Here is a 23,166-nt window from a genome sequence, read left to right on the forward strand (position 1 = left end):
AGAATGACAGTGGAGCTCGTGTCTGCGTAAACACGATGAATGTTAGCGTTACTCAAAGGAAAGGCAACACGGCCCCAGTTACGGTTTGAATAAACGGCACCACCCGGGGGGGTTATATTTAGCCGATCAGCCACAACATTAAAACCACTGCCAGGAGAACATTGAACCATCTTGTGACAATTCAGTGTTCTGCTGGAAAGTTTTTGGACCTGGCGTTCATTCGTGTGGATGTTGTTAAGACATGTAGCACCCACCTAGACCAGACCAGACCCCCGCCCCACCCCCCACCCCATAGCAGTGACACTCCTTGATGGCAGCAGGATGCAGGAAACAACTCAAAAAAAACAAAAAAAAAAAAAAAACATGAAGAACAGCACAAGGTGTTGACCTGGCCTCCAAACTGATCAAGTGTCCGTGGGATGATCCACTATAGAGGCCCCTCCCCTCAACCCACAGGACCCTAAGACCCCCCCACTAACAATACTGTAATGTCAGACCCCACAGGACGCCCTCACACGGCTCGTTCTGTAAATTTAAATTATAAAGTCAAATGTAGTATGTAGGTGAACATACAGGACAGTGACGTACCAGGGAGATTTATTTTTGTTGTCGTGCTGTCAGTGATCATACCTCTTACCTCTTTGCAAGTAAGTTCAGGGTCCGAGCACGTCACCCTGATTGGTCGTTCAGTTTAAGCAAACCAAGAGGCCGAGAAGGGAAACTGATGCGGTGAAAGCAAGCAGATGAAAAAGTCAAGAGGGCACACAAACACACACACAACGAGGTCAAGTCATCCGGTGTCTAACTTCATGGCTAAACTTAGCTCGTATGATTCTCCCCCTTTTGAATGACAAACATGTCACCAGCTGCTATCTAAGGTTACTTCCTCTCATGCACATGTAAAAAGTGTCTCGCTCCGCTTGTGAGTTTGGGGTCTACTGACCTTGTGCAGTTCTTCCTGTTTTTTTTTTTTTTTTTTTAAGCGTTTTTTTGCGTGTGCATCTGTGTGTGGCTGCATCCTGCTGGGGTGTCATTACTGTGGGGTGGGGTGGGGCTGGGGGGGCTACACATCTAAGTAACATCCACATGAATGAATGCCAGGTCTAAACGTTTCCCAGCAGAACACTGAATTGTCACAAGATGGTCAATGTTATTTACTTTACGTTGCCTGCACTGAGCTTTTCTCCTTGGGTTCTATTGTGTTGGCGTAGTTTAACTAAGAGACATGCACAGGAAAATGTATTGCACCCACTGCATTAGGCATCGTCATCACTTCTTTAAATGCACGTGTCCAAATCAAGCTGAACGACAAGCCGTCTGAAGTGCAGCTCTAGTTTCGACTGAAAGTACAAATTAGACAGAAGCTCACGTCACTCAAGCACGTCACTTAACAATAGTCGATGTTATTTACTGTATTTTCCAGGCTATAGAGCGCAACTCAATATAAGACGCACCTGGCTATAAGCCGCTGATATGATTAGTTTAACTGAAAATAACTGAACTGATCGGTTTCTGAACGGTGCCTGTAACATAAAAGTAAAAGTGCTGATCAGAAAAAACAGAAAAGTTATTGATTGGTTTGTTCATCCTCCTCCTGTGCACTGAAACCGCTGAAGTCATCTTCTTCAGCCTCAGAAGAGCTTCGTCACATACCTTTTCTGTGTCTATGTCAGTGTTGCTGTCCGTGTCGCCATCATCCCAGGGTAAAGCTGCCTGAAAATGATGCTTTTCGCAAAAAAAAAATCCACAGAAAAGCTGCATCTTTGCATAAGCTGCGTGGTTCAAAGCGTGGGGAAAAAAAACAGCAGCTTATAGTCCGGAAAAAACGGTACTTCTCCTGTCAGTGGTCATAATGTTGTGGCTGCTCGGTGTGTGTGATGATCGTCAATCAATATCAGAATTCAAGTATTGTAAGATTTTTATTATTATTATTTATTGCCTTTCGTAGGTCCACAAGGAATTCGTGAGGAACATTGACAACACATCAGTGGACAGTTTAATACAGAAACTGGCTGAAAGCAAAGGAACAGGAAAGGAGAGACCAGGTAAGAGCTTTATTCTTTCATTTATGCTAATAATAAACATGCATCTTGTGTTGTGTTGTGTGTGTGTGTGTGTGTGTGTGCTAATAAACTGTGGCCGGGGGTTCGGATCCCACTGCCTCGTGGGGGACGGGAGGGGCTGCATGGAGAGGGGCAATTAGAAGTAGTCGAGGGCCATCAGAGTCAATCATAGTAATCTGCTGTAAAGGTAGGCAGGCTCGGCATTCCACTAAGCATGTGACACGCAGGGGGCTTTGCTTTGCTCGTGGGCTAAGCAGGAATAAGCAACTTCTTCCAGGAGGTCAGAGCTCAACGGTGACTCTTGTGTAAACTTTGCCATGCCACAATAATCAAGGGGATGCTCCTCAGGCTCCCTCTCGTCCGCACGTCATTTATCGGTCACCCGCTCGTAGCTCAGGATCTTGACTGCAGTGATGTTAAACCGTGCAACCTGTTCCCCCCGTGTACCGCATCGCTTCAGGTCGCGAGCACAAAGGCCTCACCTCTGCTGCGCCTGTGTGTAAACACACGGCGAACCCCCCGCGTTTCGGACGCCGCGTCCGACGAGTGGTGGCCTTCATTTGTTTGGACAGCAGAATTAATTGAGGCTAAAAAAACGGTCAGAAAATTCCTCCCCGTATCAAGCTGTTCATTAGGGATCGCGCAGCAGCCCCGGCCCTGTCAGAAAAATAACCCGCCGGTCCCCTGATGAAATAGCTGAACGGATGGCCGGTCCGGGGCCTTTCGCCGAGAGAGAGAGAGAGAGGTTGAATAAACTTTCTATTGCGGAAACAATCCCAAAGTGACACGCTGCGAGGCGGGGGGGTTTAGGAGTGTTCAACGATATCCAGCTGAGCTGTCAACTGGCGGCGGGCCAGACACGCAAGGGCCCCCCCCCCCCATCCGCCCCTCTCCCACTCCCAGTGCCATGTGAAGCATATGCAATTTAAAAAAACATTCTCCGCTCATGCGTGACTGCATGCTTCCCTCACAGAGAGTGGGAAGAAAAGAAACATCTTCCCCTGTATAAACAAAGTCGTCCGTCTGTTTGGGAGAGCTTTAAACAGTTCCTAATGTCTGTCCAGATTAAGGTAATATTCATGTGTCTGGTGTTTAGGCTTTTTCTTTTTCCTTTTTTCTTTTTTGTGCAGTTGGTTGCGCATAAATATTGACAGATGCAAACGCAGGATGCTCGCAGGGCAGAGATTTCCTGCTTCGCCTGGGTCTCGTGTTGATTCTTACGGCATTTGTTTAACATCACGTGTCAATTCTCCCCCCCCTCCTCCATCTTTGGGACGTTTTCTTTTGTTTGACGACCGCCGCGTCAACGAAAGGTGACGCGACGACGGAAAAGACGTTTCTACCTGCGTTCGTGCGTCCCTGCTGCGAGGGAAACTTCCTCCAGTGACCGTGCCAGACCCTCTCCCGCCGTTCGTGCCGCCGTCGTGTACTCGCCAGCGGTGAAGAGGAGGAGGAGGAGGAGGAGGAGGAGGAGGCCTGATCTTGCACAGTAGAGTAGATCGGTCATCGGTGTACTTCATCCACTTCACTTGGCGTGATGCGCGCCTCTCGTGACTCGCCGCTTCCCTGCGCTTCACTCAGCGCTGCACACGCCAAACAATGCGTCAATTCTGCCCGCGACCGGCGTCCTCTAGGGGGCGGCGGGGGGTGGGGGGAGAGACCGCATTCGGCTGCTGCTACTGTATACGTACGGAGTTAAAATATCATTAGCTTTGTTGTTTTCAGGTCAAGGCATGTTAGCGTATCGGAAATACCGCCAGAGGGTCCTTCCCCATCTCTCTGCGAGCTGTTTAAGCTTTCTAGTTCTGTGCAGCACGTCCGCGTCTGTTTTGGTGACATGTCAAACGTCATCCACGCACTTTAAGATTAAACGGTCACGTAATTACATAACGCACCGCGGAGTGAGTTTTAATGTATCATGACACGGGGATCAACGTCCACGCAGACACAAAAAACAAGCCTGACTCATATTGCATGTCTTGCTTCGTGCAGCTTGTAGCATGCGTGTGTTTGTTTGTCCACCGACCCCTTAAAAAAAAAAAAAAAAAAAAAAAGCCTCGCTAAATGTTTCTGGAGGGACTCGTGAAGCGTGACAGTTGAAGTGCAGGGCCTTGGAGGTAAATGTGCATAATTGATGAGCATTAAATTAAGTGTGAACTTTGTTGTTTCTTGCCTTTTTTTTTCTTGCCTGGTAACAAAAAGTCATTGCTTCATTTATTTATTTATTTATTTTTGGTGAAATTCAAGGCTTGGTGGGCTTTTTTTTTTCTGGATGCCAAAGAGAAGGAGAATCAGGTCATTTCTTAAGCCCGAGAGCAGATTTGTCCATGTGGCTTTACACACTTTTGTTGCATGTAATCTCGGGAGTTGTTTGTCTTGTCGTAATAGGGTTAGTACCTTTTGCGTGTCCTGCGTGAGCGCAGGTTTACTTCGCATTTGGTTTATGATGCTGCGATTAAAGGGAGGGGGATCATGTGTGTGTGTATAGTGGTGCTTTGTGTCACCAGGAGGGACTGTCATAGCTTTGTTGGGGCCACCAGACACACAGTTGACTCTGCTATTGACCCCGTCTGCCCTCTGGGACCAGCCTTCCCTTGTTTGTATACATACTCTGCGTGGCACGCCAGGCTGCTGTGAATGTTGTGTGTTTGACAAAATGTGTTTGTGCAGCGTGCATGTGTGTGTGTGTGTGTGTGAGATTATTGCGTGATGCACATTCACAGCATTCACAGCAGTGGGTCATTGACCCTTTCTGTGCCTAATGAACCTAAATGATTTTTTTTTGTCTCATTAGGACCTATTGAGTTTGAGGAGTGCAATGCGGCTATTGCTACTGAAGGCAAGTGTACAAAGCTAAACATTTTACAGATACGCGCCCAACGGCGCGGCGGGTCGATTAAGAACTTTTAAACCTGCACATGTGACTGACGGCATTTTTAAAAACGCATTTTTTTTTTTATTTTAAAGGTGCCAAACCCAGGAAGAGAAAACCATTCGGGATCCCAGGCCGGAGGAAAGACAAGGACACCGACTCCACGTGAGTTTTATTTGCAGTTCACATAATCTCCCTTTAAACAAAATAAACTTTCTCATTGTTGCGTGATCTTTTTTTTTTTTTTTTGTGTCTTCTAGGGAGTCTACAGAAGTCGAAGCTGCTGTGAGTATAACAATACTTCTCTTATCTGTTTTATTCCAGCTCGGTATGTTATTTGGATTTCAAACAGCAGGAGGTGGAAAAGATCCTCGCATCATTTCCTTCCTGCTCTGCGTTTTGGTGCCTGATCATGTGACTCCGGCTCTTGTTTGTTTTGCTCATTCATTCATTTGTTTCTCTCTGCTTGTGCTTGTAGAACACTGCCAACGGTGCTCCCCCAGGATATTATGGGGCCATAGACATCCAGAATGCTGTAAGCGAACCTAACACACACACACACACACAGAAAATACACCCAGACACAACAGGCAAATATACTGGATTCTAATGTAAATCCTTAAATGTGTGTAACAAAAACAGTAAAAGTGTTATTTTTCATTATTTAATGTGAAAAGTTGTACAAACGACACCTAAGCTTCACTCCTAAGACGGGGTCATTATATGATTAGCACAGTATTTTACTTTTTTATAATTGTGGTTTAATTCCTACTACTGTATGTACTGTACAGCTTTTTATTTTTAACCTGTAAAAGGTCTATAGTCGGTGAACTGGTACTAAATATAACTTTGAGGGTCATGACAAATTAAAATTAAAATATTAAATTAAATTAAATTAAATTAAGTTTAGTTCAAACTTGAAATCTGTACATGATTAAACATTAAAATAAAAATAATTAAAATGTATTATTATTATTTTATTTAACCTCATGAATGAATTAATTATAATATTAAAAATATTATGAAATATATTAAAATAATATTATTAAAATATTGATTGAATATGATTGAAAAAAATCATCTTAAAATATATTAATTTTGTCAGTTTGCTATCAAAATATAATTTTAATAAAATACATTTTTAATATAATATTAATATATTAATAATAATATCTTAATAAACACAAGATGTGCACATTAGTAGAGAAAATATTTTATAATTATCATTCAGCTGCTTTAAAATTTTAAAATCATACACACTGTGTATTTATATTAATTAAATTTGTTTAAAATTGATTTTTTTCTTTTTCTGTTTGTGTTTTTGCAGAACGTCCCTCAGGTCGACGCAGAGGGTTTCTGCATCAGGCCAGAAGCAAACGAAAACGATATCCTTTTTCTTTCGTCTCTACGATGCTCGTTATCATCGCCACCTTTTTTTAATTTTTTCCTCCATTATTTTTCCGTTCCACCCCCCCGCCACACTCGAGGTCAGATAAAACCGGACTCTCCGTTTTCCGCCCTCCGCTTGCTGTTCTCTCCTTAACTTTCCTCCCCACATGCCAAAGAGAATTCCTTCTACTCGTCCAGCGACTCGGAGGACGAGGACGAGCCCAGGAAGTTCCACGTGCAGATCAAGCCCGTTCAGCCGAACAACGGCACGCACCAGAACCGAGCCAACATCGACGAGCTCAAGGCCTCCATCGGAAACATCATCCTGTCGCCCTCCACCTCGGTACGACTTCCTGCAAACACCCCCAACACACACACCGACCTGTTGAGCAGTTGCTATGCTGCAGCAGAAGTCTGAGAGCGCAACACTAGAGGGCAACAGAATATCTAACCTCTGCTCGGGTAGAAGGGGAAACATTTATCCATAGTTGTTCAGCATTAGTTAGTCTTTCCTGAAGCTTATTTTGTTTACATTGGAACGCAACACGGTTTGTCTAATTTACTTTCTATGCCACATTGCTTTTTGATTCGTTACAGTGCCTGTCCGCGCACATTTTACGATTTGTTTTTACGACGAATTCGGTTTTATGTCAAACAACTCTCCTTTTTTCTTAAAAAAAAAAGAAAAGAAAAAGTATTAGGAACAATTTTCTACGTTAAGTATCTGATGTTGTTGGCGTCTCGCTGCAAACTCACACGTGCACTCGGCTTTCTTTAGGCCGGCACTTTAGGGAAATGTTTTGTGGAATTGCGCGCGCACGCGCACACACACACACACACACACACACACACACACAGAGTCGCGTCTGATCCGTGACCTCAGCCGCGGAGCCCTTCATTCAGCTCCTTGTCCCTCGCCATCACTCAATCTCTGAATCACTCTCTGATGCTCTGTGAAAATAGCCGCCGCCATTAAACTTTAAAACCACTACTGCTTGTGTGCAAACACGCACCGTGCGTGCCGCCGAGCTGCTGCTGCTGCTGCTGCTGCTGCTGTTGTTGTTGTTGGTAATGTTGTTGTGGAGCGGCAGAGAGGGCACGCTCGGTGTCGCAAAGGGGGTCTCTTCAGCTGTCTCTCGCTCCCCGGCTGCACATTAAACGAATGTCACGGCATCTTCCCTCGACCTCTCCCTTCCTCTGCTCTCACCGCCGTTCCTCCTCGCTATTTGTGTTGCACCTCACTCCTCACTCCTCACTCCTCCTCCTCTATTTCTTTTCTTTTTTTTTTTCTCTCTTCCTGGTTTCTTTGTTTGCTTTCACTCTTCGGGTTTTATTGGAGCCCACTTGTACTAGACAGAACTCTGTTGTGGTCATTTATGGGTTCAGTTGCCATGTGTTTTTATTTTTTCTTTATTTTTTTTTCTCTAGGAATTAATGATAAAGATAACTCGCGAGTTTATAGAGGATGTTTTTATTCAATATAACGCCATTAGGGAAGAAAGACGTCCTCTTTTAAACATTTTACTGTGTTTTTTGCAGTTCGGTTTACGTTCTTCTTTTGACTCGAAGCCACGAGTCGTTGATTTAAACTCTGCGTGTGTCTCTCGTTCATTCATTGCTCCCTCTGCCGTTGAACATTTACAGAAAAGTTTAGAAGTGGAGTTAAAACGCACGACGGAGGTGACGACGAGCGCCTCTTCATCTGGTGTGAATTATTGAAGATGTTCTTCTTTTTTTTTTTTTTTCCTCCTCGCTCATTTTTCTGTCTTTTTTCATTTCTCCTCCTGTTTGCTTCTCTCTCCCTCCGCGGTGTTCCCTTTTATTGAAACGGCGATGGAAGAACGCGTGTGTGTGGCCAGCGAGAGCCGTAATTGAACCCATTTGCCGCTTAGCGCCAGTGGGACTAAAACCCCTGCCTCTCGCAGCTCCGCGGCGGTTAAAGGCTTTTGCTACGTATCCCCCTCCTTTTCTCCTCTTTTCGTCTTGAAACTTTTCTTATTGAAATTGATGCGTATCTTGCTTATCTTGTGTTTCGCACAGCGGGACGTGACAGATTTATGTCCGGAAAAAGGGGAAACGGGGGGGCGGTCTGGTGAAGGAAGTTGGTCAAGTGTTGAGGGCACGCTCCCTTGTTGTCCCGAACTGATCGGTGTATGGTTTTAAATACACTTTTTTTTTTTTTTTTTTGTGCACCACTGAATTTTTCACCCTAGGTTTAATGTCTGGTATGTGTGAGCCTGGAGAAGTCCTGTGATTTGCTGGTGTTTAACTCAGAAGTGAAAAATAACCTCCTCCACCGGGAATAATCAATAATCCCCTTTACACGTAGATATATATGTGTTGAGTCATCTCTCACTTTAACTGGAATAAAATAAAGTTAAAGGCTCTAAAAGTTCAGCGGAGACGATCAGTGACCCGGATAATAAGTTCACGTTTCCATTCTAGTCTCTTTTTTGTTAACTGAGTCAACAAAGTTCTGGCAAATGAGAGTTGAGAATTTGCGGTGGGTCGTTTGCATCTCTGATTGATTAACGTCTGTTTTTGCTTTCAGGGACAGATGCGGAGGAACCAGTCCAGTGAGTATTTTTCTCCTCTCTGACCTCTCGTTGTATCTGCCCGTTGCTGGATGACTGTAAAACTGCCTTTTTCTTGGCCTCGGTTGTTTTTAAAGAGGTTGTCTAAAAAAAAAAAAAAAAAAAAGGAAAATCCAGAAACGTTGCCAAAACCAACACTTCCCCCAAGAAAAAAAAAGTAAATAAGTGTTCTTTTCTACAAATGTGAGCTCGAGCGTTCTTTCCCCTCCACTGCTACAAATGAGATTAATTACTTAATTAGCTGTTTATATTTTGACATGTCAGAAATGTTCATTTACTTTTCTGGACACGCTTCTCTTTGAGTTTCGCTGTGTTGTTTGTACCTCCCGTTTAGAGTTTCAGGGAAAAGGGTTTGGAAAAGCGTAAAACTATAAATCCAGACGGTTTTATTTTTATTTTATGAGTTTGTTGTGCTTTCTCTTCATCAAAACTTCCTTTCTGCAGCTAAAGCACCGATAAGAGGTCAATTTGCACAAGTTCATTGATAGATGTATACTCTTACGTACGCTTAGGGTTCACAGGAGCACCTACACTGAGCTCTAAGGCTCAGGGTGAGTATATTTTCACTGCAGTAGTCGGCCTACAGCCCTGCCTCATCCCCCCCCTTCCACTTAAAATATCCACCACAACCCTCCTCCTCCTCCTCCTCCTCCTCCTCCTCATCTCTGCTCCTCATAGGAGCCTTTCACGCAGCTTCTGCAGCCGGCTGACTCCACCTAACATCACTGACACTGTGTCCTCTCACGGCAAACTTCCAGTATCTTATTGTGAAGTTTTTACTCTCATGTATTGGTATATAAAACTTGGGGTCTGTTTGGTGCTTCAGGTTGTTAATGGATCCTACAGTAACACTTTAGACAGGGGGTAGAAAGTGACGAAACAACTCTTGGTTTTTATTTCCAAATCGCTCCACACCCCTGTTTTTAAAGTGCTATTAAAAACACAGTATTAACCTCCTTTTGGCAGAATTTGGGAAATCTGTTTTTACTTTATATGAAAGTTAGATCTAACCTCAGTATATTTCTTTAACCTCCTGAGACCTGAGCTTTTGTTCGCTATGCATTTTTAATTTGTCTTTATTTGGGATAAGTAGGACCTAAGAAGTATGAAAACTAAGCATCATCTTTGAACAGGAAGCCCTTTTTTGGAAAATATTATGTCCTCATGTGTGGACACGGCGATGATTTCACTCAATATGTAAAAAAAAAACTATTAATTTTCATGTCTGAACATTGTCGTGCAAAAGCAGAATTGCAAATGTCCTCAATCGAGTGTTTGCTAATTAGCTCGTTAACATAGAGCTCCGGACGTCACGTGACTTTTTTGTTGACGCCGCCATATTGGCAGAAAAACACTGAGGGAAACGAAACGGCGCCAGCGTTTATTTGACGCCGTCGGAGTTTACGGCACTTAAACACACATACAAAGTGACCAGCACAAGGGCAAAACTCAACATGTTACATATCACGGACGCGTATCGTGCCACAGGTCTGCTTTTTTTGAGCATCTTTTCGTCATCGCAGCAGCATAATGCAACGAGCTAATAGCTAACTGTGCTAAATAGTCTCTTGTTATATGCCAACCTTTTATGACCTTAACACAATTTAAATGAATGTCTAAATGCACCACAACATACACGAAATTATTATTATTTTTTAAATTATTTATTATAAAAGTGCATTGTATTGTGTACTGTAACGTAATCCCAAGCAATTTCTTTCTCATTGTGAGGACTTCACTGCTCCGTTTTCTCGTTTTATTGCATTGATCCACATCTGCCATCTTGGCGAGATCTTTGGGAATCCTATAAAATGATTTCCACTTTAATTGTCCCCCAATATTCTGGTGCATCTTGGAGCACAACAGCCTCAGGTTAATTAGTTAGTTTACTCGCAGTTGTAAACGGAATAGTTATGAGACAAGCGCGCTTTCCTGCCAATATGGCGCCGTTGTGATTAACGGCTTTTCAACTGTAAAATTTGATGAGGTTTTGTAGTTCGTCCACTTTTTTGATCGGCTGTAGAATGAATCCGTTTTTTTTAATTCGTTTATTTATTTATTTTTTTACACCAACTAGTATCTAGTTATGAATATAAAAGTTTAAATGAAGCAGAATAAGAAGCAAATCTAAATATGAGGACGCAGGGTCTCATGAGGTTAACGTCCAACGGTAAATTTACGGGTTTTATTCATTCAATCAAAAGCTCAATTTATGTTTAAGGTACTTAAAACATGACTTTTTTTTTTTTTTAATAAATGTTTTCCAAAACTTTAATTTTTCATATTTCATTTTCTGATAATGTTTGGTCTATAGGTCTTAAGTTTTTCTTGTTTTTGTTTTTTGTCACTGCAGGTGATGAACTAGCTAAAAGTAGAGTGCCAACATCATATGAGTGAGTATTAGAGTTTCTATTTCAGGGTTACGGTCTTCTGTTACGCTCTTTCTGTATCTATGAACTTTAATATTGTTTTTATATTATTATTATTTCACATTTCCGACAGACTGACTAACAACGACCTTCTGTCCCTGGACCCGTTCGGCCCAGTCGGCTCGTCCTCTTCCGTGTCATCGTCAGCAGGTAACGTTTAAAAAGACATTTACTCCTTTCCTTCAAAACCCTAAGATTTCGGTCGTGGTTGTCACCGTCACTTTTTATGGTAATCGAACTTTCATTAAGTTAGCCAAAAATATGTTTTGAATTCAACTTCATTTTGTCCAATGCAAGAGCTGCTTCCTGCAACTTCTGCAAGCTTCTACAGTCTCGGTTGACATGATAAAGACACGTGTATGTGAAGTTAATTATAAAAAATGATCATGCACTCTATGACTGCTGCAGAAACAAACGCACGAGTAATGAAAACCTGAAGGAATGTTAATGTGAAACCATCCTACACGCAATCTGGTTTTTACTCGCAACTGACTTGAAGCTAGTAAACCAGACATTTCCCACTTTCTTTTCTCACCATCTCTCCGCACACACTCTTCTTTTCAGTTTGCACATTATCCCAAGATCTACGTCTGCACATAAAAACAGTTTCTTACCTTTTGCATATGCATATAACGTTTGAATGTGTTTCTCATGGCCTTCTACGTGCACGACACCAGCGTTTAAACAGAGTGACATTAGCACTGACCCATTGCCCAGGTTAAGCATAATCCACAGTTAATTGGCACCTAGCGGAGGTCAAGGGGGTCGCCTATAAAGCCCCGCTGGCACGGATGTTGTCAAACAGTGTCTCGTTACTGTCAAAGGTCCCAGCTTTAAGAGTCAAAAGAGCATCAGAAAGTGCCCTGATTAGGACACAGTGATGGGAATTAAGTCCCCGCTTTTAACCCTTTTAAATCTCTGTGTACAGTGAAGCAGTATTATCAGCTCCTCATGCACACATGACACATTAAGCGAGTCTAGTCTGAGGACTGATTAAAAGATCAGGATGTAAGGTGTATTTATTATTTAGTCCTATCTTGTTTGAATTGTTAATTTTCTTCTTTTGTAAACTTTTTGTTGGTTTTGTTTCTTGATTTCTGGTTTTATTACAGTGCTTCTCTTTGAGTTTGAATGACATGATGAACTGTTGGTTTTTATATTTTTTTTTCACCTGTTCTTGTCAGACCTTGCCTCTATCCTCCTTTCAATCCCTTCATCTCCATCTTTTCTGCTGAATGACTCTGACTCAGAGGTCTTTCTGCCAGAGGCATCAGGTAAAATGTGTGTGTGGCGTTTTACAGAAACAAAATTCACATGAAAGCTTTTCTATTTGAGGAACCTAAGGCGTTCATTGATAACTTTTTACATTTTATTTATTTATTTATTTTACATGTTTTGCACCAATCAGCCACAACATTATGACCACTAACATGAGAGGTGAATAGCATTGACCATCTTGTGACAGTTCTGCGTTCTGCTGGGAAACCTTTGGGCCTGGTATTCGTATTCATGTGGATGTTGCTTAGACATGTAGCACTCACCTAGACCAGACCAGATCCCAAACTGATCAAGTATCAGAATCAGTCAGAAATGACTGTTGCTGTGGAAGAAGGTCCATGTCCATTCTCTGATAAGTCACGACTGTTTTGGAGGCTCAAGAGAGACCTGCACAATACTAGGAAGGTGGTCATAATGTTATGCCTGATCAGTGTATACTTGTATTTGCAATCTTTGGACTGTTCTTTGCTTCAGATTCATGTAATTTAAGGGACGTGGGTGCATATGCATATCTAAAACCAGGGTCATCAGCTTGCATGGTTATCAGTAAAGAGGTTAGAGTGGACTCCACAGGAAAGTCACCACGCTCCTATGATTTAACTGACATGTGACTAACTGTCCCAATAAGTTGACCATCTGCACTCTCGCTTTGCGTTTGTCGCATTTCCCGCCTCTGTCGATCACGCCGCCTCCTTCAGTTGAGACGTTGCGACCACCGGAGCCCTCTCCTCCCCTGGCGGAGAGCCAGCAATCCAAAGACGTCTCCTCTTTCTCTTCGTCCACATCCTCTCCCTGGGATTCGCCGGAAAACCCCTTCCAAGCGCTCAAGCCCGTCCCGGCGAGGGCCCAGAGCGCCCCCATCACCCGGCCCGCCGAGCCGGTCGACCCGATCAAAAGCCCGGCCACCACCGCAGCCGCCGCCAGCCCCCCGACGAACGCCGACGCCTCCTCCTCCGTGTCCTGGTCCCAGAGCCAGTGGATCGCCTTCAGCGATAACTTCGCCCCGGCTCGGCGTCCGGGCTTGGGCTCGGGGTCGGCTGTGAAGGAGCTCCAGAGGACGCAGTCGGGCCCCAGGAGGTCGAGCCGCTTCCTGTCTGACGATTCCGCCGACGCCTACTGCAAAGCTAGCAGGGAGGACGGCGGCCTCTGTCTCACCGACGTCTTCTCCGGGGTTACAGATAGGGCAGTGTCTGCAGCCACGACAGGCAAAACATTCACTGGTAACAAGAACCGATGCTAGAAACGTAATTTGTGCCTGAGGTTTGAAATATTATTTAAAATTTTGGCTTTTGTTCTCATTTTGACATTTATTTCTGTAAATTTATGTTGTTGTGTTTTATTTTAAGTTTATTTGTTTAACTCACTGCCTGGTTTGCAACGTGTTTGTCTTTTAATTTTATGAAAATGGTTTTGGAATGAGTTTTACCTGTTTTTAATGTCATGATTTTCGGTATTTAATGTATTGCTTTTATTTATTTATTTATTTTTCTTATCATTTGTCATGGTGCATGAGGGTCCTGCATCTAACTGAATGTCTTCCAACACATGTAGCGTACTTTCTATTCTATTTAACTGTCACTAACCTTTTAAAAAAAAAAATAAAAAATGAATGTGTTCCTGTGTGTAGTGCCAGTACCGAACAGACCTACGACCCCTCTGGCAGCTGGAGCGCTCGTGCCCCCCCCACGACCCTCCTCCAGGCCCAAACTCCCGACGGGAAAACTCACAGGAATCAACGAAATCGTGAGTGATTAAACCCGTTCTCCTTAAAAAATTTTATTTTAAAAATTCTTACAACGTCTTATTTCGAATGCCTTCAACGCCTCAGGTGCGGCCATTCAGCCCGCCCAAAACATCCAACGCCAGCCCCCCGCCTACAGCGCCGCTGGCCCGGGCCGAGAGCTCCTCCTCTTTGTCCTCGAACGCCTCGCTCAGTGCCGGCAACACCCCCACAGTCGGTAGGAAACGCCTCCTCAGCTCCGCCTCAGTTTATTCTCCTTCCTGTGCAGCTCCTCACAAACACATGCGCTGTTCCACCTCCTTCCTTTTCCGTCCCTTCACTCCTCTCCCTGCAGGAGCCGAGCACACCTTTGCCCTCCCCCTCTCCTCCCCAGAGCCCGAGCTGCTCTCCCTATCTCCTCTCTTTCCGCTAAGCCAAAGTGAGTCTGCCTCCTCCCGAACTCCCCTCGTCACCTCTGCTCGCCACACATTTTTCTGACGGTGCATAAAAATCAGTTGTATAGGGCCTCACCTGCCATCTCATGTCACACATTTAAGAACTGGCTTACGACTGTGCTCAGCCTCACCCCTCCTCACATTTGCCCTCTCTGGGTTTCTGTTATCTCCTCCTTTCCTCTTCATGCCTCTTATTTTGGCGTAAAGAGGACGATGTGTTCATAGCGAAGCTGCCTACCTTTGAGAAGCGGTGTGAAACGCCAGCAGGTACGCTCCCAAGTTCGTGCTCGAGAGCTGTTGAGCTGAAACTAACACCAGTCTGTGGAATGGGCTGGATGGATTGACAAGTCGCTTCGCAGTGGTTTACAGTGCTCGTGTGCATCTGCGCCTAACATGATGAATATGAGTTGAATTAATCAAGCAAGGAATGACTTTTCTTATTTTTATGCTTTTTAATAAAGCTCTTCAAGGTATTTCTTAACTTTAACCAACGTTATTATAATGCATTTACGGATTAAACTGATACGCAGAGTATGAATGACTGACTTTTGCAACAATTATACAGTTTGTCTTTGCATGATCCATTCTCCTGATGTTTTTGACACAGTTTTTGTGTCAACAGGCCTCTGACTCTGCGCCTTTCTCATTCTCAGGGACGTCTCGCGGCCCCAGCCCTGTGACGCTGGGGTCCCAGGATGCTTTGCCCATCGCCGTGGCCTTCACAGAGTCGGTTAATGCGTACTTCAAAGGAGCTGATCCCACTAAGTGAGTCTCACATGACCTCCTGCTGCTCGAAAGGCCTCCGACGTGGGCCTGCACGCATTATCGGTGCTCATGTTATCATTTCAAGTTTAACCACGTGTGTGAGTCTTAGGTGAATTTAACTAATAGATATCACCATGTAACTTCTCTAGTTGATTACTTACAGAAATCCAATCATTTTTTGTTATTATAAGAATTACGAATTTATATTTGAATATGCAAATGAGGACTTATCTAGTTAAATATGTGCTAATTTGCATACATTTCCAAAAAAAGAAATCTGAATAATGGATAAAGTGAGGTTCAAAATTCTTGTTTCATTTTGGTAACATATTAAATTTCCACGTATTTACAGAGGGGCTTTTGGATATCTCCTGTTATCACTCCATAAATCACAAAATACTGTTAACAGTCCAAAGAAATAAATTGTTGCCATGTTTTTAAGGAGTAAAATGTTCTATAAATCAGGCTGTGAATGATATATGAAAAAGCCCCTCTGTAAATACCTGTAGGATGTAGTTAGGAATAAATGTGGAAAGTTTGGTTTGTGTAAGAGCCACTTCAGTGGAGATTTCTGCCTCAGAGCATTCAGGAAAAACTCATTTTGAGGAGACGGCCTTTAAAGTTTTACATTGTTAAATCATGTTTATTTTTATTGGAAACCACCATGAACCAAAACCAGATCTACTCACATCCTCATAAAATCAGATTAAATTGTCAATAAGTTCGTTCAAGTGTGAAACATGAATGATGATCCACTGCTGATCGCCTCCATCTTCGTCTCCTTTTACCAGAGACAGTTTACGGCCGGATGACGTCAGATGAGTCTGACTTCCTCTCTCCTCCTTCATGTGTCTTCTCTTGCTAATTCGAGCTGTAATCGTCTTCTTAGAGGAGACTTCAAAACATTTTTGGCAGAAATCGACACCAGCCAACGAGTATGCGAGTTTTATCTTCAGATCAGCCTTTCTACTTTCACGACTGGTTGCTAATACAAAGGATACGACCATATTTGGACCCGACAGACCTGTGCAGGAGGATTCACAGCAGTAGCTCATATGCCGGGATAGAGACAAGGCTCACGAGCCGCCTTAGAAAGATGACTTTTAGCGGATTTAGGAGAAAATTAGAGGCGCAACACAGACAAAGTGTAGTGAAATTAACACCTAAATGTGCATTTTGACCGTTTTTTATTATCAAAATTAATCAGTGGGTGAAAAAACACTTGTTCTTTTCCTACCGTGTCTCGCTCCTCGTGCAAGAAAAAAGTTTGTTTTTACTTCATGAGAAACTTAAATACCAAACTCTGGTACACTGCAGCGTACGTGACATGTGCTAAGCATTGTGGGAGGTGCGGGAGACGGACGACAAGATGTCGACCGGTAGTGTCGTCGGCCGTGTCCGTCGGATCACACCTCCGTTCATTCAGCATGCGCCCACACATAGTATACCCATCTCTACCCAGGAGAGATCAGCCGTCACGCTGCAAATATCAGCGTCGAGAGCATTTCCGCTGTTCCACGTTAAACACGGCCACTTCCTACTCGCAGCTTTTACCGTACCGCTCCTGGGCCTCCACCCCGTGGGCCTCCGTTTGTGAGCGTTATCGCCTGCTCGCTCTCTACGCGCGGGGAATTTCCCCGTCAGTCTGACACCATTCTTTCAGAGTGGATAAACCTACATGGGGCAGATTATAGTCTGGGGCAGAGAAAACATACAGCCCTTTATTGGTTAACTGCTGTTAAATTGCTGCTGTGCAAAAGGCTTATTTTTGCAGGGATTAGCAAATGGAACATTTCATAAGCAATGCAGCGGGGGCACGGTTCGAAACCAGCTGTGGGCCTTCAACACCACAGCGTAGACCAGACTGGGTGTGCTCTAGACTATGGAACCGTAGGGATATCTATGTAGCAGACGGACCAAAGTGTTGATGAACATTTTACACCTGCGCCGGTTGAGCTTTTGGCCGCGGCCTTTCTTTGTGAATTGCCATTAAAATGAACGGTGCTCGCCTCCAACCCACAGGTGCATCGTGAAGATCACTGGAGACATGACCCTGTCGTTCCCCATGGGCATCATCAAGGTGTTCACCACCAACCCCTCCCCCGCCGTCCTCACCTTCAAGCTGAAGAACACCAGCAGGCTGGAGCAGATCCTACCCAACCAGCAGCTACTATACAGGTGAGTTGCGGAGAAAACCCAAACGCCGCTGGTTTGGAGCGCGAGCGATGAGGTGATAAGTTGTCACAGTCGCGGTTAAGAGGGATTTGGACGCGGTGATACGAGCGAGAGTTGGGGGGAAATGTAGAGTGCGTCAGCGAGAGGAAATTCAATTAGTAATCTGACATAAAGCTATCATTAAGCTGTCAGGGAAGTATTTTCCACCAGACTCTAACAGCCAGGTTCTCAACAGCCCGTGTCTCTATGAAAAGACGACTTAAAATAGCAAAGAACGCGAAACTTCTCGTGACGGCGACTTCATTCAACACATTATTACACGTCTCTCACCTCTTTACTGTCAGATAATGGAAATGTATATTTCACCTCACATGCAGTGCAACTTTAAATACTGTAAATCTAGATTTGTTTTCCTCCAAAGAAGTTTTTTTTTTTTTTAAATACCTCTCGCTCTGGTTCCTCTCAGTCATCTCCAGACCACATGGCCGGACTAATTGAATCAAGTGGAATTCACGATTTAGTAGCTGGTTGGATATAACAGGGTCATTTTTTCCAAGCTATTGGAGCTTTACACACAAGGCCAAGAAGAGCGATGAATAATTGAGCCTCTGATTATTCCTTGTGTGTGTGTGTGTGTGTGTAACGTCCTCCTTCTTCTCTGCCTCCTTTTAATCTAGTGATCCTTCCCAAAGTGACTCGAATTCCAAGGACTTTTGGTTCAACATGCAAGCACTGACGTCCTACCTCAGAAAAGCCTCGGAACAGAATCCCTCAGCTTCCTACTACAATGTGGACATCCTGAAGTACCAGGTCAGTCAGCTGGTTACCAAAACCAACACGCTAACACGTCTGAGAACGAAGGAGCACCGATATGAAGCTAGGAGAGGAAAAACGATGTCAAATATAGGCAAAAAATAAGAAGAAATAATGTCACAGTGGTTTTATATTTTCAGATAATAGTCACAACCTCACACCCTGACAGATACCAATATGCATTTAATTAATTTCTGACTAACTATTATATTTAATGCCCAATCCTAAGACCCTGTAGACTGATGCAAACCAGTCTCTCCCTTATCAGACTCTAGATGCTGCAGCTTTAGTCCCAGGTATGAGTTAAATATCACATCACAGATCAAACGTGAGCTCCGCCACAAACGACCACTGCCACCGAATCACCGAGCGCCGCTCTTTAGAGGATATTTACAATAAAATGCCGGGGTTTAGATTAAGCCGGGTAAAATTAAGAAGCGCAGCTAAACACTGAAATATTTGTGTAAGCTCATTGAGGCGGTAAATTAACAATGTATGCGGCTGCCAACAAACAACGTTGTCGCTAATGAGGGAAGAATCGGCCTTTGTCCCGGGCCGCTTGAGCAACATGAGTTTCCCTCTAATTTGCACATTCAGGCGAGACGTTCGGTCGCACGTTTGACCTTCTAACCTGATTCAGACGCCTCGTTGTTGAGCGTGATTCGGATACGTGCAGTTTAGGAGCAGCACAGATTCACTAGAACGCACCTGTTTTGGAGGAAGGAGGTCGTAATGTTGTGACTGATCAGCGCACACGGTGCTGGTGTGTTCAGGTGCAGTCCGATGGGATCCACTCCACTCCTCTCAACCTGGCCGTATACTGGAAGTGCACGCAGAGCACGACGGACCTGCGGGTGGACTACCGCTACAACCCGGAGTCCATGGACGCCCCCGGCCCCCTCACCAACGTCCAGATCCTGGTGCCCGTGGACGGAGGAGTCACCAACGTGAACTCTCTGCCCAACTCCATATGGTGAGACGCCAGGTTCACGCCAGCAGGAGCGCGGCGAGCTAGGACGGAGCCGCTCGAACTGATGTTTCATTCTTTCGTTTTTTTTTTTTTTAGGAACTCGGAGCAGAGTAAGTGTCTTTGGAAGCTGAGCGACATCTCGGACAAATCAGAAAATGAAGGTGAGGAATCGGATCTGTCGTTTGAATGCGAGTTTATTTGTTGGTGTTTGACCGCTCCCTAACCCCCCCCTCCCCCTACCCCCCAGGCGCTGGATCTCTAAGGGCCAAGTTTGAACTGTCCAGCGGTCCATCGAATCCCAACACTCTGGCAGTGCAGTTCATGAGTGAGGGGAGCACCCTGTCTGGAGTGGACATGGAGCTGCAGGGGACCGGATACAGACTCTCTCTCAACAAGAAGAGATTTGCCACAGGTATGTGCACTAGTGCCCTTGACCATACACTGATCGGCCATAACATTAGAACCACTAAGAAGAGAAGTAAATAACATAAAGAGACAATTCAGTGGTATCCTTTATTAGGAGGGTGGTCATAATGTTATGCCTGATCGGTGTACGTGGGACTAATATGTTTAACGCATCAACGACTCAACAAACTGCTTCCCTTGTGTCTTCAGGACGTTATATGGCAGATTGCTGAGGTGACCCACCACTCTGGTTCCCAAGAGAAAAAAAACAAACAAAACAAAACAAACAAAAACGAATTAATTTCGCTCCACTCAAAACTTGACGACTCCCAGAGGCCTCCTGAAGCTCCGGATCCACCCCGAGCTCAGTAGTCGTCCAAGTTTCATCCACGAGGCGAGAATCTCACTACAATAAAACAGCACTGAGTACTGAACACTGTTTAAAAAAAGAAAAAGAAAAGAAAACTTAAGACGAGCTTTCAGGAAATGTGTAGATATGAAGTCTAATGATGCTTTCTGATCAATTCATTTTTTTTGTATAGTCAGAAACAATTTATGGTTTAGTTATAAATCTATATTGTATTTGAAATCATAAAAAAAAGGAAAAAAAAGTGCACTAACAATCTTTCAGATGCTCTTTTTCTCTTATATTCGTGGAGAATTTAAAACCCTTTCTGTATGGATGAGGAGAAAATATTTCTTCCTCCTTCTTCTTCTCTTTTTCTCTCTGAACTGTAAATAATAACACTGAATATTCGACCAGCTCTGACTCTCAGATCAACTGTTTACTGATTTTTTTTTTTTTTTTTATCCTTTGTTCTCCTCCTCACGATTTGTGTACGTGCAATGAAGCAATGAAGGTAGAATCTGTCTTAAACCGTACTCACACACACACACACAAATACTTGTGGAGTAATCTTTACAAAGAATATTGAAGTGCTTTCAAAACAAAAATGCAAAAAAGAAAAAAAAAAGAATCTGACCTCAGTGCCTCCTCTTACTTATACTGTGGAATAACAGGCAACAAATGTTTTTTTTTTACGCAGATGTTAAATGATCTGTCATCACTGTAGTCTGTAAAATTTGTATCCTTTTAAAATCCCCTCTCAGTCATTTTTAAGACCTTAACTTTTCAACATTGGTGTCAAAATCGAAGCACATTACCCCAAATTCAACTTTTTTAATAACCTGTGAGATTTATTAACGCAGAAACGTGCCTGAATCTTAACTTTCCACTATTTTTTTTGTTTTTTTATATATATATATATACGACAGCACAGTTTTTCTGAGAATGTGCCACGTTTTTCCTCCTTTTTCTGGATATCGAAGGGAAAATTGCCTCCTCTTTCTTTTTGTTTAATCCCAGCTGTCTTCCCCGGACATGAATGAGTCTCGTGATTGAGACCGATCAACTTACTGTTTTTTTTTTTTTTGTAACTTTTCTAATCAAGCTCGGTAGCAGCGGTAGCAGCCAACGAGGCCAAATTAACGATTGAAATGCCTTAACCGCGACCACTCGACACTGAGTAATCCAGTGTCGTTAGACGTCACGACGCAGCGCTGCCACTTCCCTGCGATATACGACTCACCTGTCCTGCCTTCTAACGCGACGCGCGCTGGGATAAACTCCAGCCTCTTGCGACGTATGAACAGCACAAGTAGCAAAAAAAATACATTTTTTTAAATGGACGGACGAGCGGGAAAAACTGCCACGTTTCAACACTCGGTGCTTTACTCTTCGCTTCTCGCTGGTGTGATTTGTCTTTTCCACCGGGCTCGTCCTCGCAGCGGTTCCTGAAATTAGTCGATGTGTTCGAGTTGTCGGAGGAGGGCTGCCTGAAAGCTGTGACTGAACATTGCTGAGACCTTTTTTTTTTTTTTTTTTTAACGGCAGTAGTTTTGTACACTGTGCGTCAGTTTGGGCCAAGTGACCTCTGGAAGATCATGTTAGGAAATAAGGAAGTTTCGACATCAGACTAATTTTTACTGTGTCCTCTGTGCTATAAAAACTTTGCCTGTTGTAGTTTTTTAACTGGTTTACAACCGATTTAGACTCATATCCGTACTTGCCTGGTGATGCCTTTTTAATTTAAAACATATCTGTCCAAGGTGATTATAATGATGAATCATGTTTTTTTGTTTTGTTATTATTTTAAATGTCCCTTCTTGTACCTGGTGTAAGACTTTTATTTTTAAGTTAGGAGCAGGCACTTATCTTGAATGGATTATGAAAAAAACGTCAATTTAAGTTTCACTAACTTTTTTTTTCTCTCTTACCTGACTCTGAAATTTAATAAGCCAAATGTGTGAAGGCAGTTGAAATGAGTTTACATTAAATCCTAAAATTGTTGCAGCAGATATTTGTACAGTGAGAAATCAACATGTTGCTCTGTGTTCTCTCTGAATTATTAATCGGCATCAATTCGTTTATCAGCGGTGGTTTTGGTCAGATGAGGCAAATGCGTTTTAAAGAAGAAGAAAACAAAAGAGAGTACTCAGATTCTGTATTTGTGTTCAGTATTAGCGAGCTGGTTCTCGCTGCCCCTACAAAAGTTTCCAAAAAAAAAAAAAAAAATCATCCGAGGCTCCTTTTACGGTCACCTTTCCCAAACCTTTCTTGTATTTGTTGTATTAAGCAGAGTTTAAAAAAGAAAAAAGAGCAACTTTGTGTAAATGATTCTCAGACATTTTTACCAATATTTCAGCCACTTTTTGTCTCTATTTTATGATTTCTCATTGTGCCTGTATTAAATGTGTAATATATGAATATATACAAATATATGAAAATGACTACTTTAAATGTGTTCTGTGTGAGTTCTTTGACCTCTAGCATGAAGACTGTGCAGATTGTGTAGTTTTGACTCTATCGCTTCTACTTGCATCAATCCTTGGGTGCATGAAATTTTGCATGGACATTTGTCAAAGTCAGCAGTGGAGCATTGGACAACTAGAATGGACCAAGCAGCAACATCATTAGCTTAAAAATAAAGCCCAACGCATAATCACCAAACACTGCAGTTCCGCAAATGACCACTGGAGGCTTCCATGTTAAAATGTCCGTATTTACAGCTCGAAATCAACACGTTTACAGCCAAAACTTAAATCGGGGTGTATCAGTGCTCAAAGTTATGCAAGTTAATTAAGAGCATGGTTGTTTTGAGTGGTCGCTAGCACCTTAGCTCCACTCACACTTACTTTATCACAGTCTGTCAAGATGGCGACGGTCTGAGGCGCCACA

At 43.4% G+C, this 23,166-nt stretch overlaps 1 protein-coding gene across 10 annotated transcripts in view; it reads left to right on the forward strand.

Annotated features, from left to right (window-relative positions):
- Nucleotides 1-22,728, forward strand: part of fcho2 (FCH and mu domain containing endocytic adaptor 2) — a 43,435-nt gene extending 20,707 nt beyond the window's left edge. Inside the window, exons 8-31 of one of the 10 annotated variants that reach the window (XM_047569601.1) lie at nt 1,949-2,045; nt 4,858-4,902; nt 5,031-5,100; nt 5,196-5,220; nt 5,414-5,470; nt 6,263-6,320; nt 6,492-6,667; nt 8,876-8,900; nt 9,431-9,469; nt 11,272-11,311; nt 11,421-11,497; nt 12,532-12,621; nt 13,324-13,845; nt 14,253-14,368; nt 14,454-14,583; nt 14,701-14,784; nt 15,008-15,067; nt 15,454-15,565; nt 17,588-17,743; nt 18,418-18,550; nt 19,327-19,526; nt 19,620-19,684; nt 19,771-19,935; nt 20,139-22,728. In XM_047569601.1, coding sequence (XP_047425557.1) covers nt 1,949-2,045; nt 4,858-4,902; nt 5,031-5,100; nt 5,196-5,220; nt 5,414-5,470; nt 6,263-6,320; nt 6,492-6,667; nt 8,876-8,900; nt 9,431-9,469; nt 11,272-11,311; nt 11,421-11,497; nt 12,532-12,621; nt 13,324-13,845; nt 14,253-14,368; nt 14,454-14,583; nt 14,701-14,784; nt 15,008-15,067; nt 15,454-15,565; nt 17,588-17,743; nt 18,418-18,550; nt 19,327-19,526; nt 19,620-19,684; nt 19,771-19,935; nt 20,139-20,161 — 2,565 coding nt within the window. In that variant the 3' untranslated portion in view covers nt 20,162-22,728. The remainder of the gene's footprint in view (nt 1-1,948; nt 2,046-4,857; nt 4,903-5,030; nt 5,101-5,195; nt 5,221-5,413; nt 5,471-6,262; nt 6,321-6,491; nt 6,668-8,875; nt 8,901-9,430; nt 9,470-11,271; nt 11,312-11,420; nt 11,498-12,531; nt 12,622-13,323; nt 13,846-14,252; nt 14,369-14,453; nt 14,584-14,700; nt 14,785-15,007; nt 15,068-15,453; nt 15,566-17,587; nt 17,744-18,417; nt 18,551-19,326; nt 19,527-19,619; nt 19,685-19,770; nt 19,936-20,138) is intronic. The other 9 variants (XM_047569603.1, XM_047569604.1, XM_047569602.1 and 6 more) reach the window with 9 other exon arrangements.
- Nucleotides 22,729-23,166: the final 438 nt, after the last annotated feature.

The sequence above is a fragment of the Mugil cephalus genome, chromosome 19 (genome assembly GCF_022458985.1).
Source record: "Mugil cephalus isolate CIBA_MC_2020 chromosome 19, CIBA_Mcephalus_1.1, whole genome shotgun sequence".
NCBI classification, from domain to species: domain Eukaryota; kingdom Metazoa; phylum Chordata; class Actinopteri; order Mugiliformes; family Mugilidae; genus Mugil; species Mugil cephalus.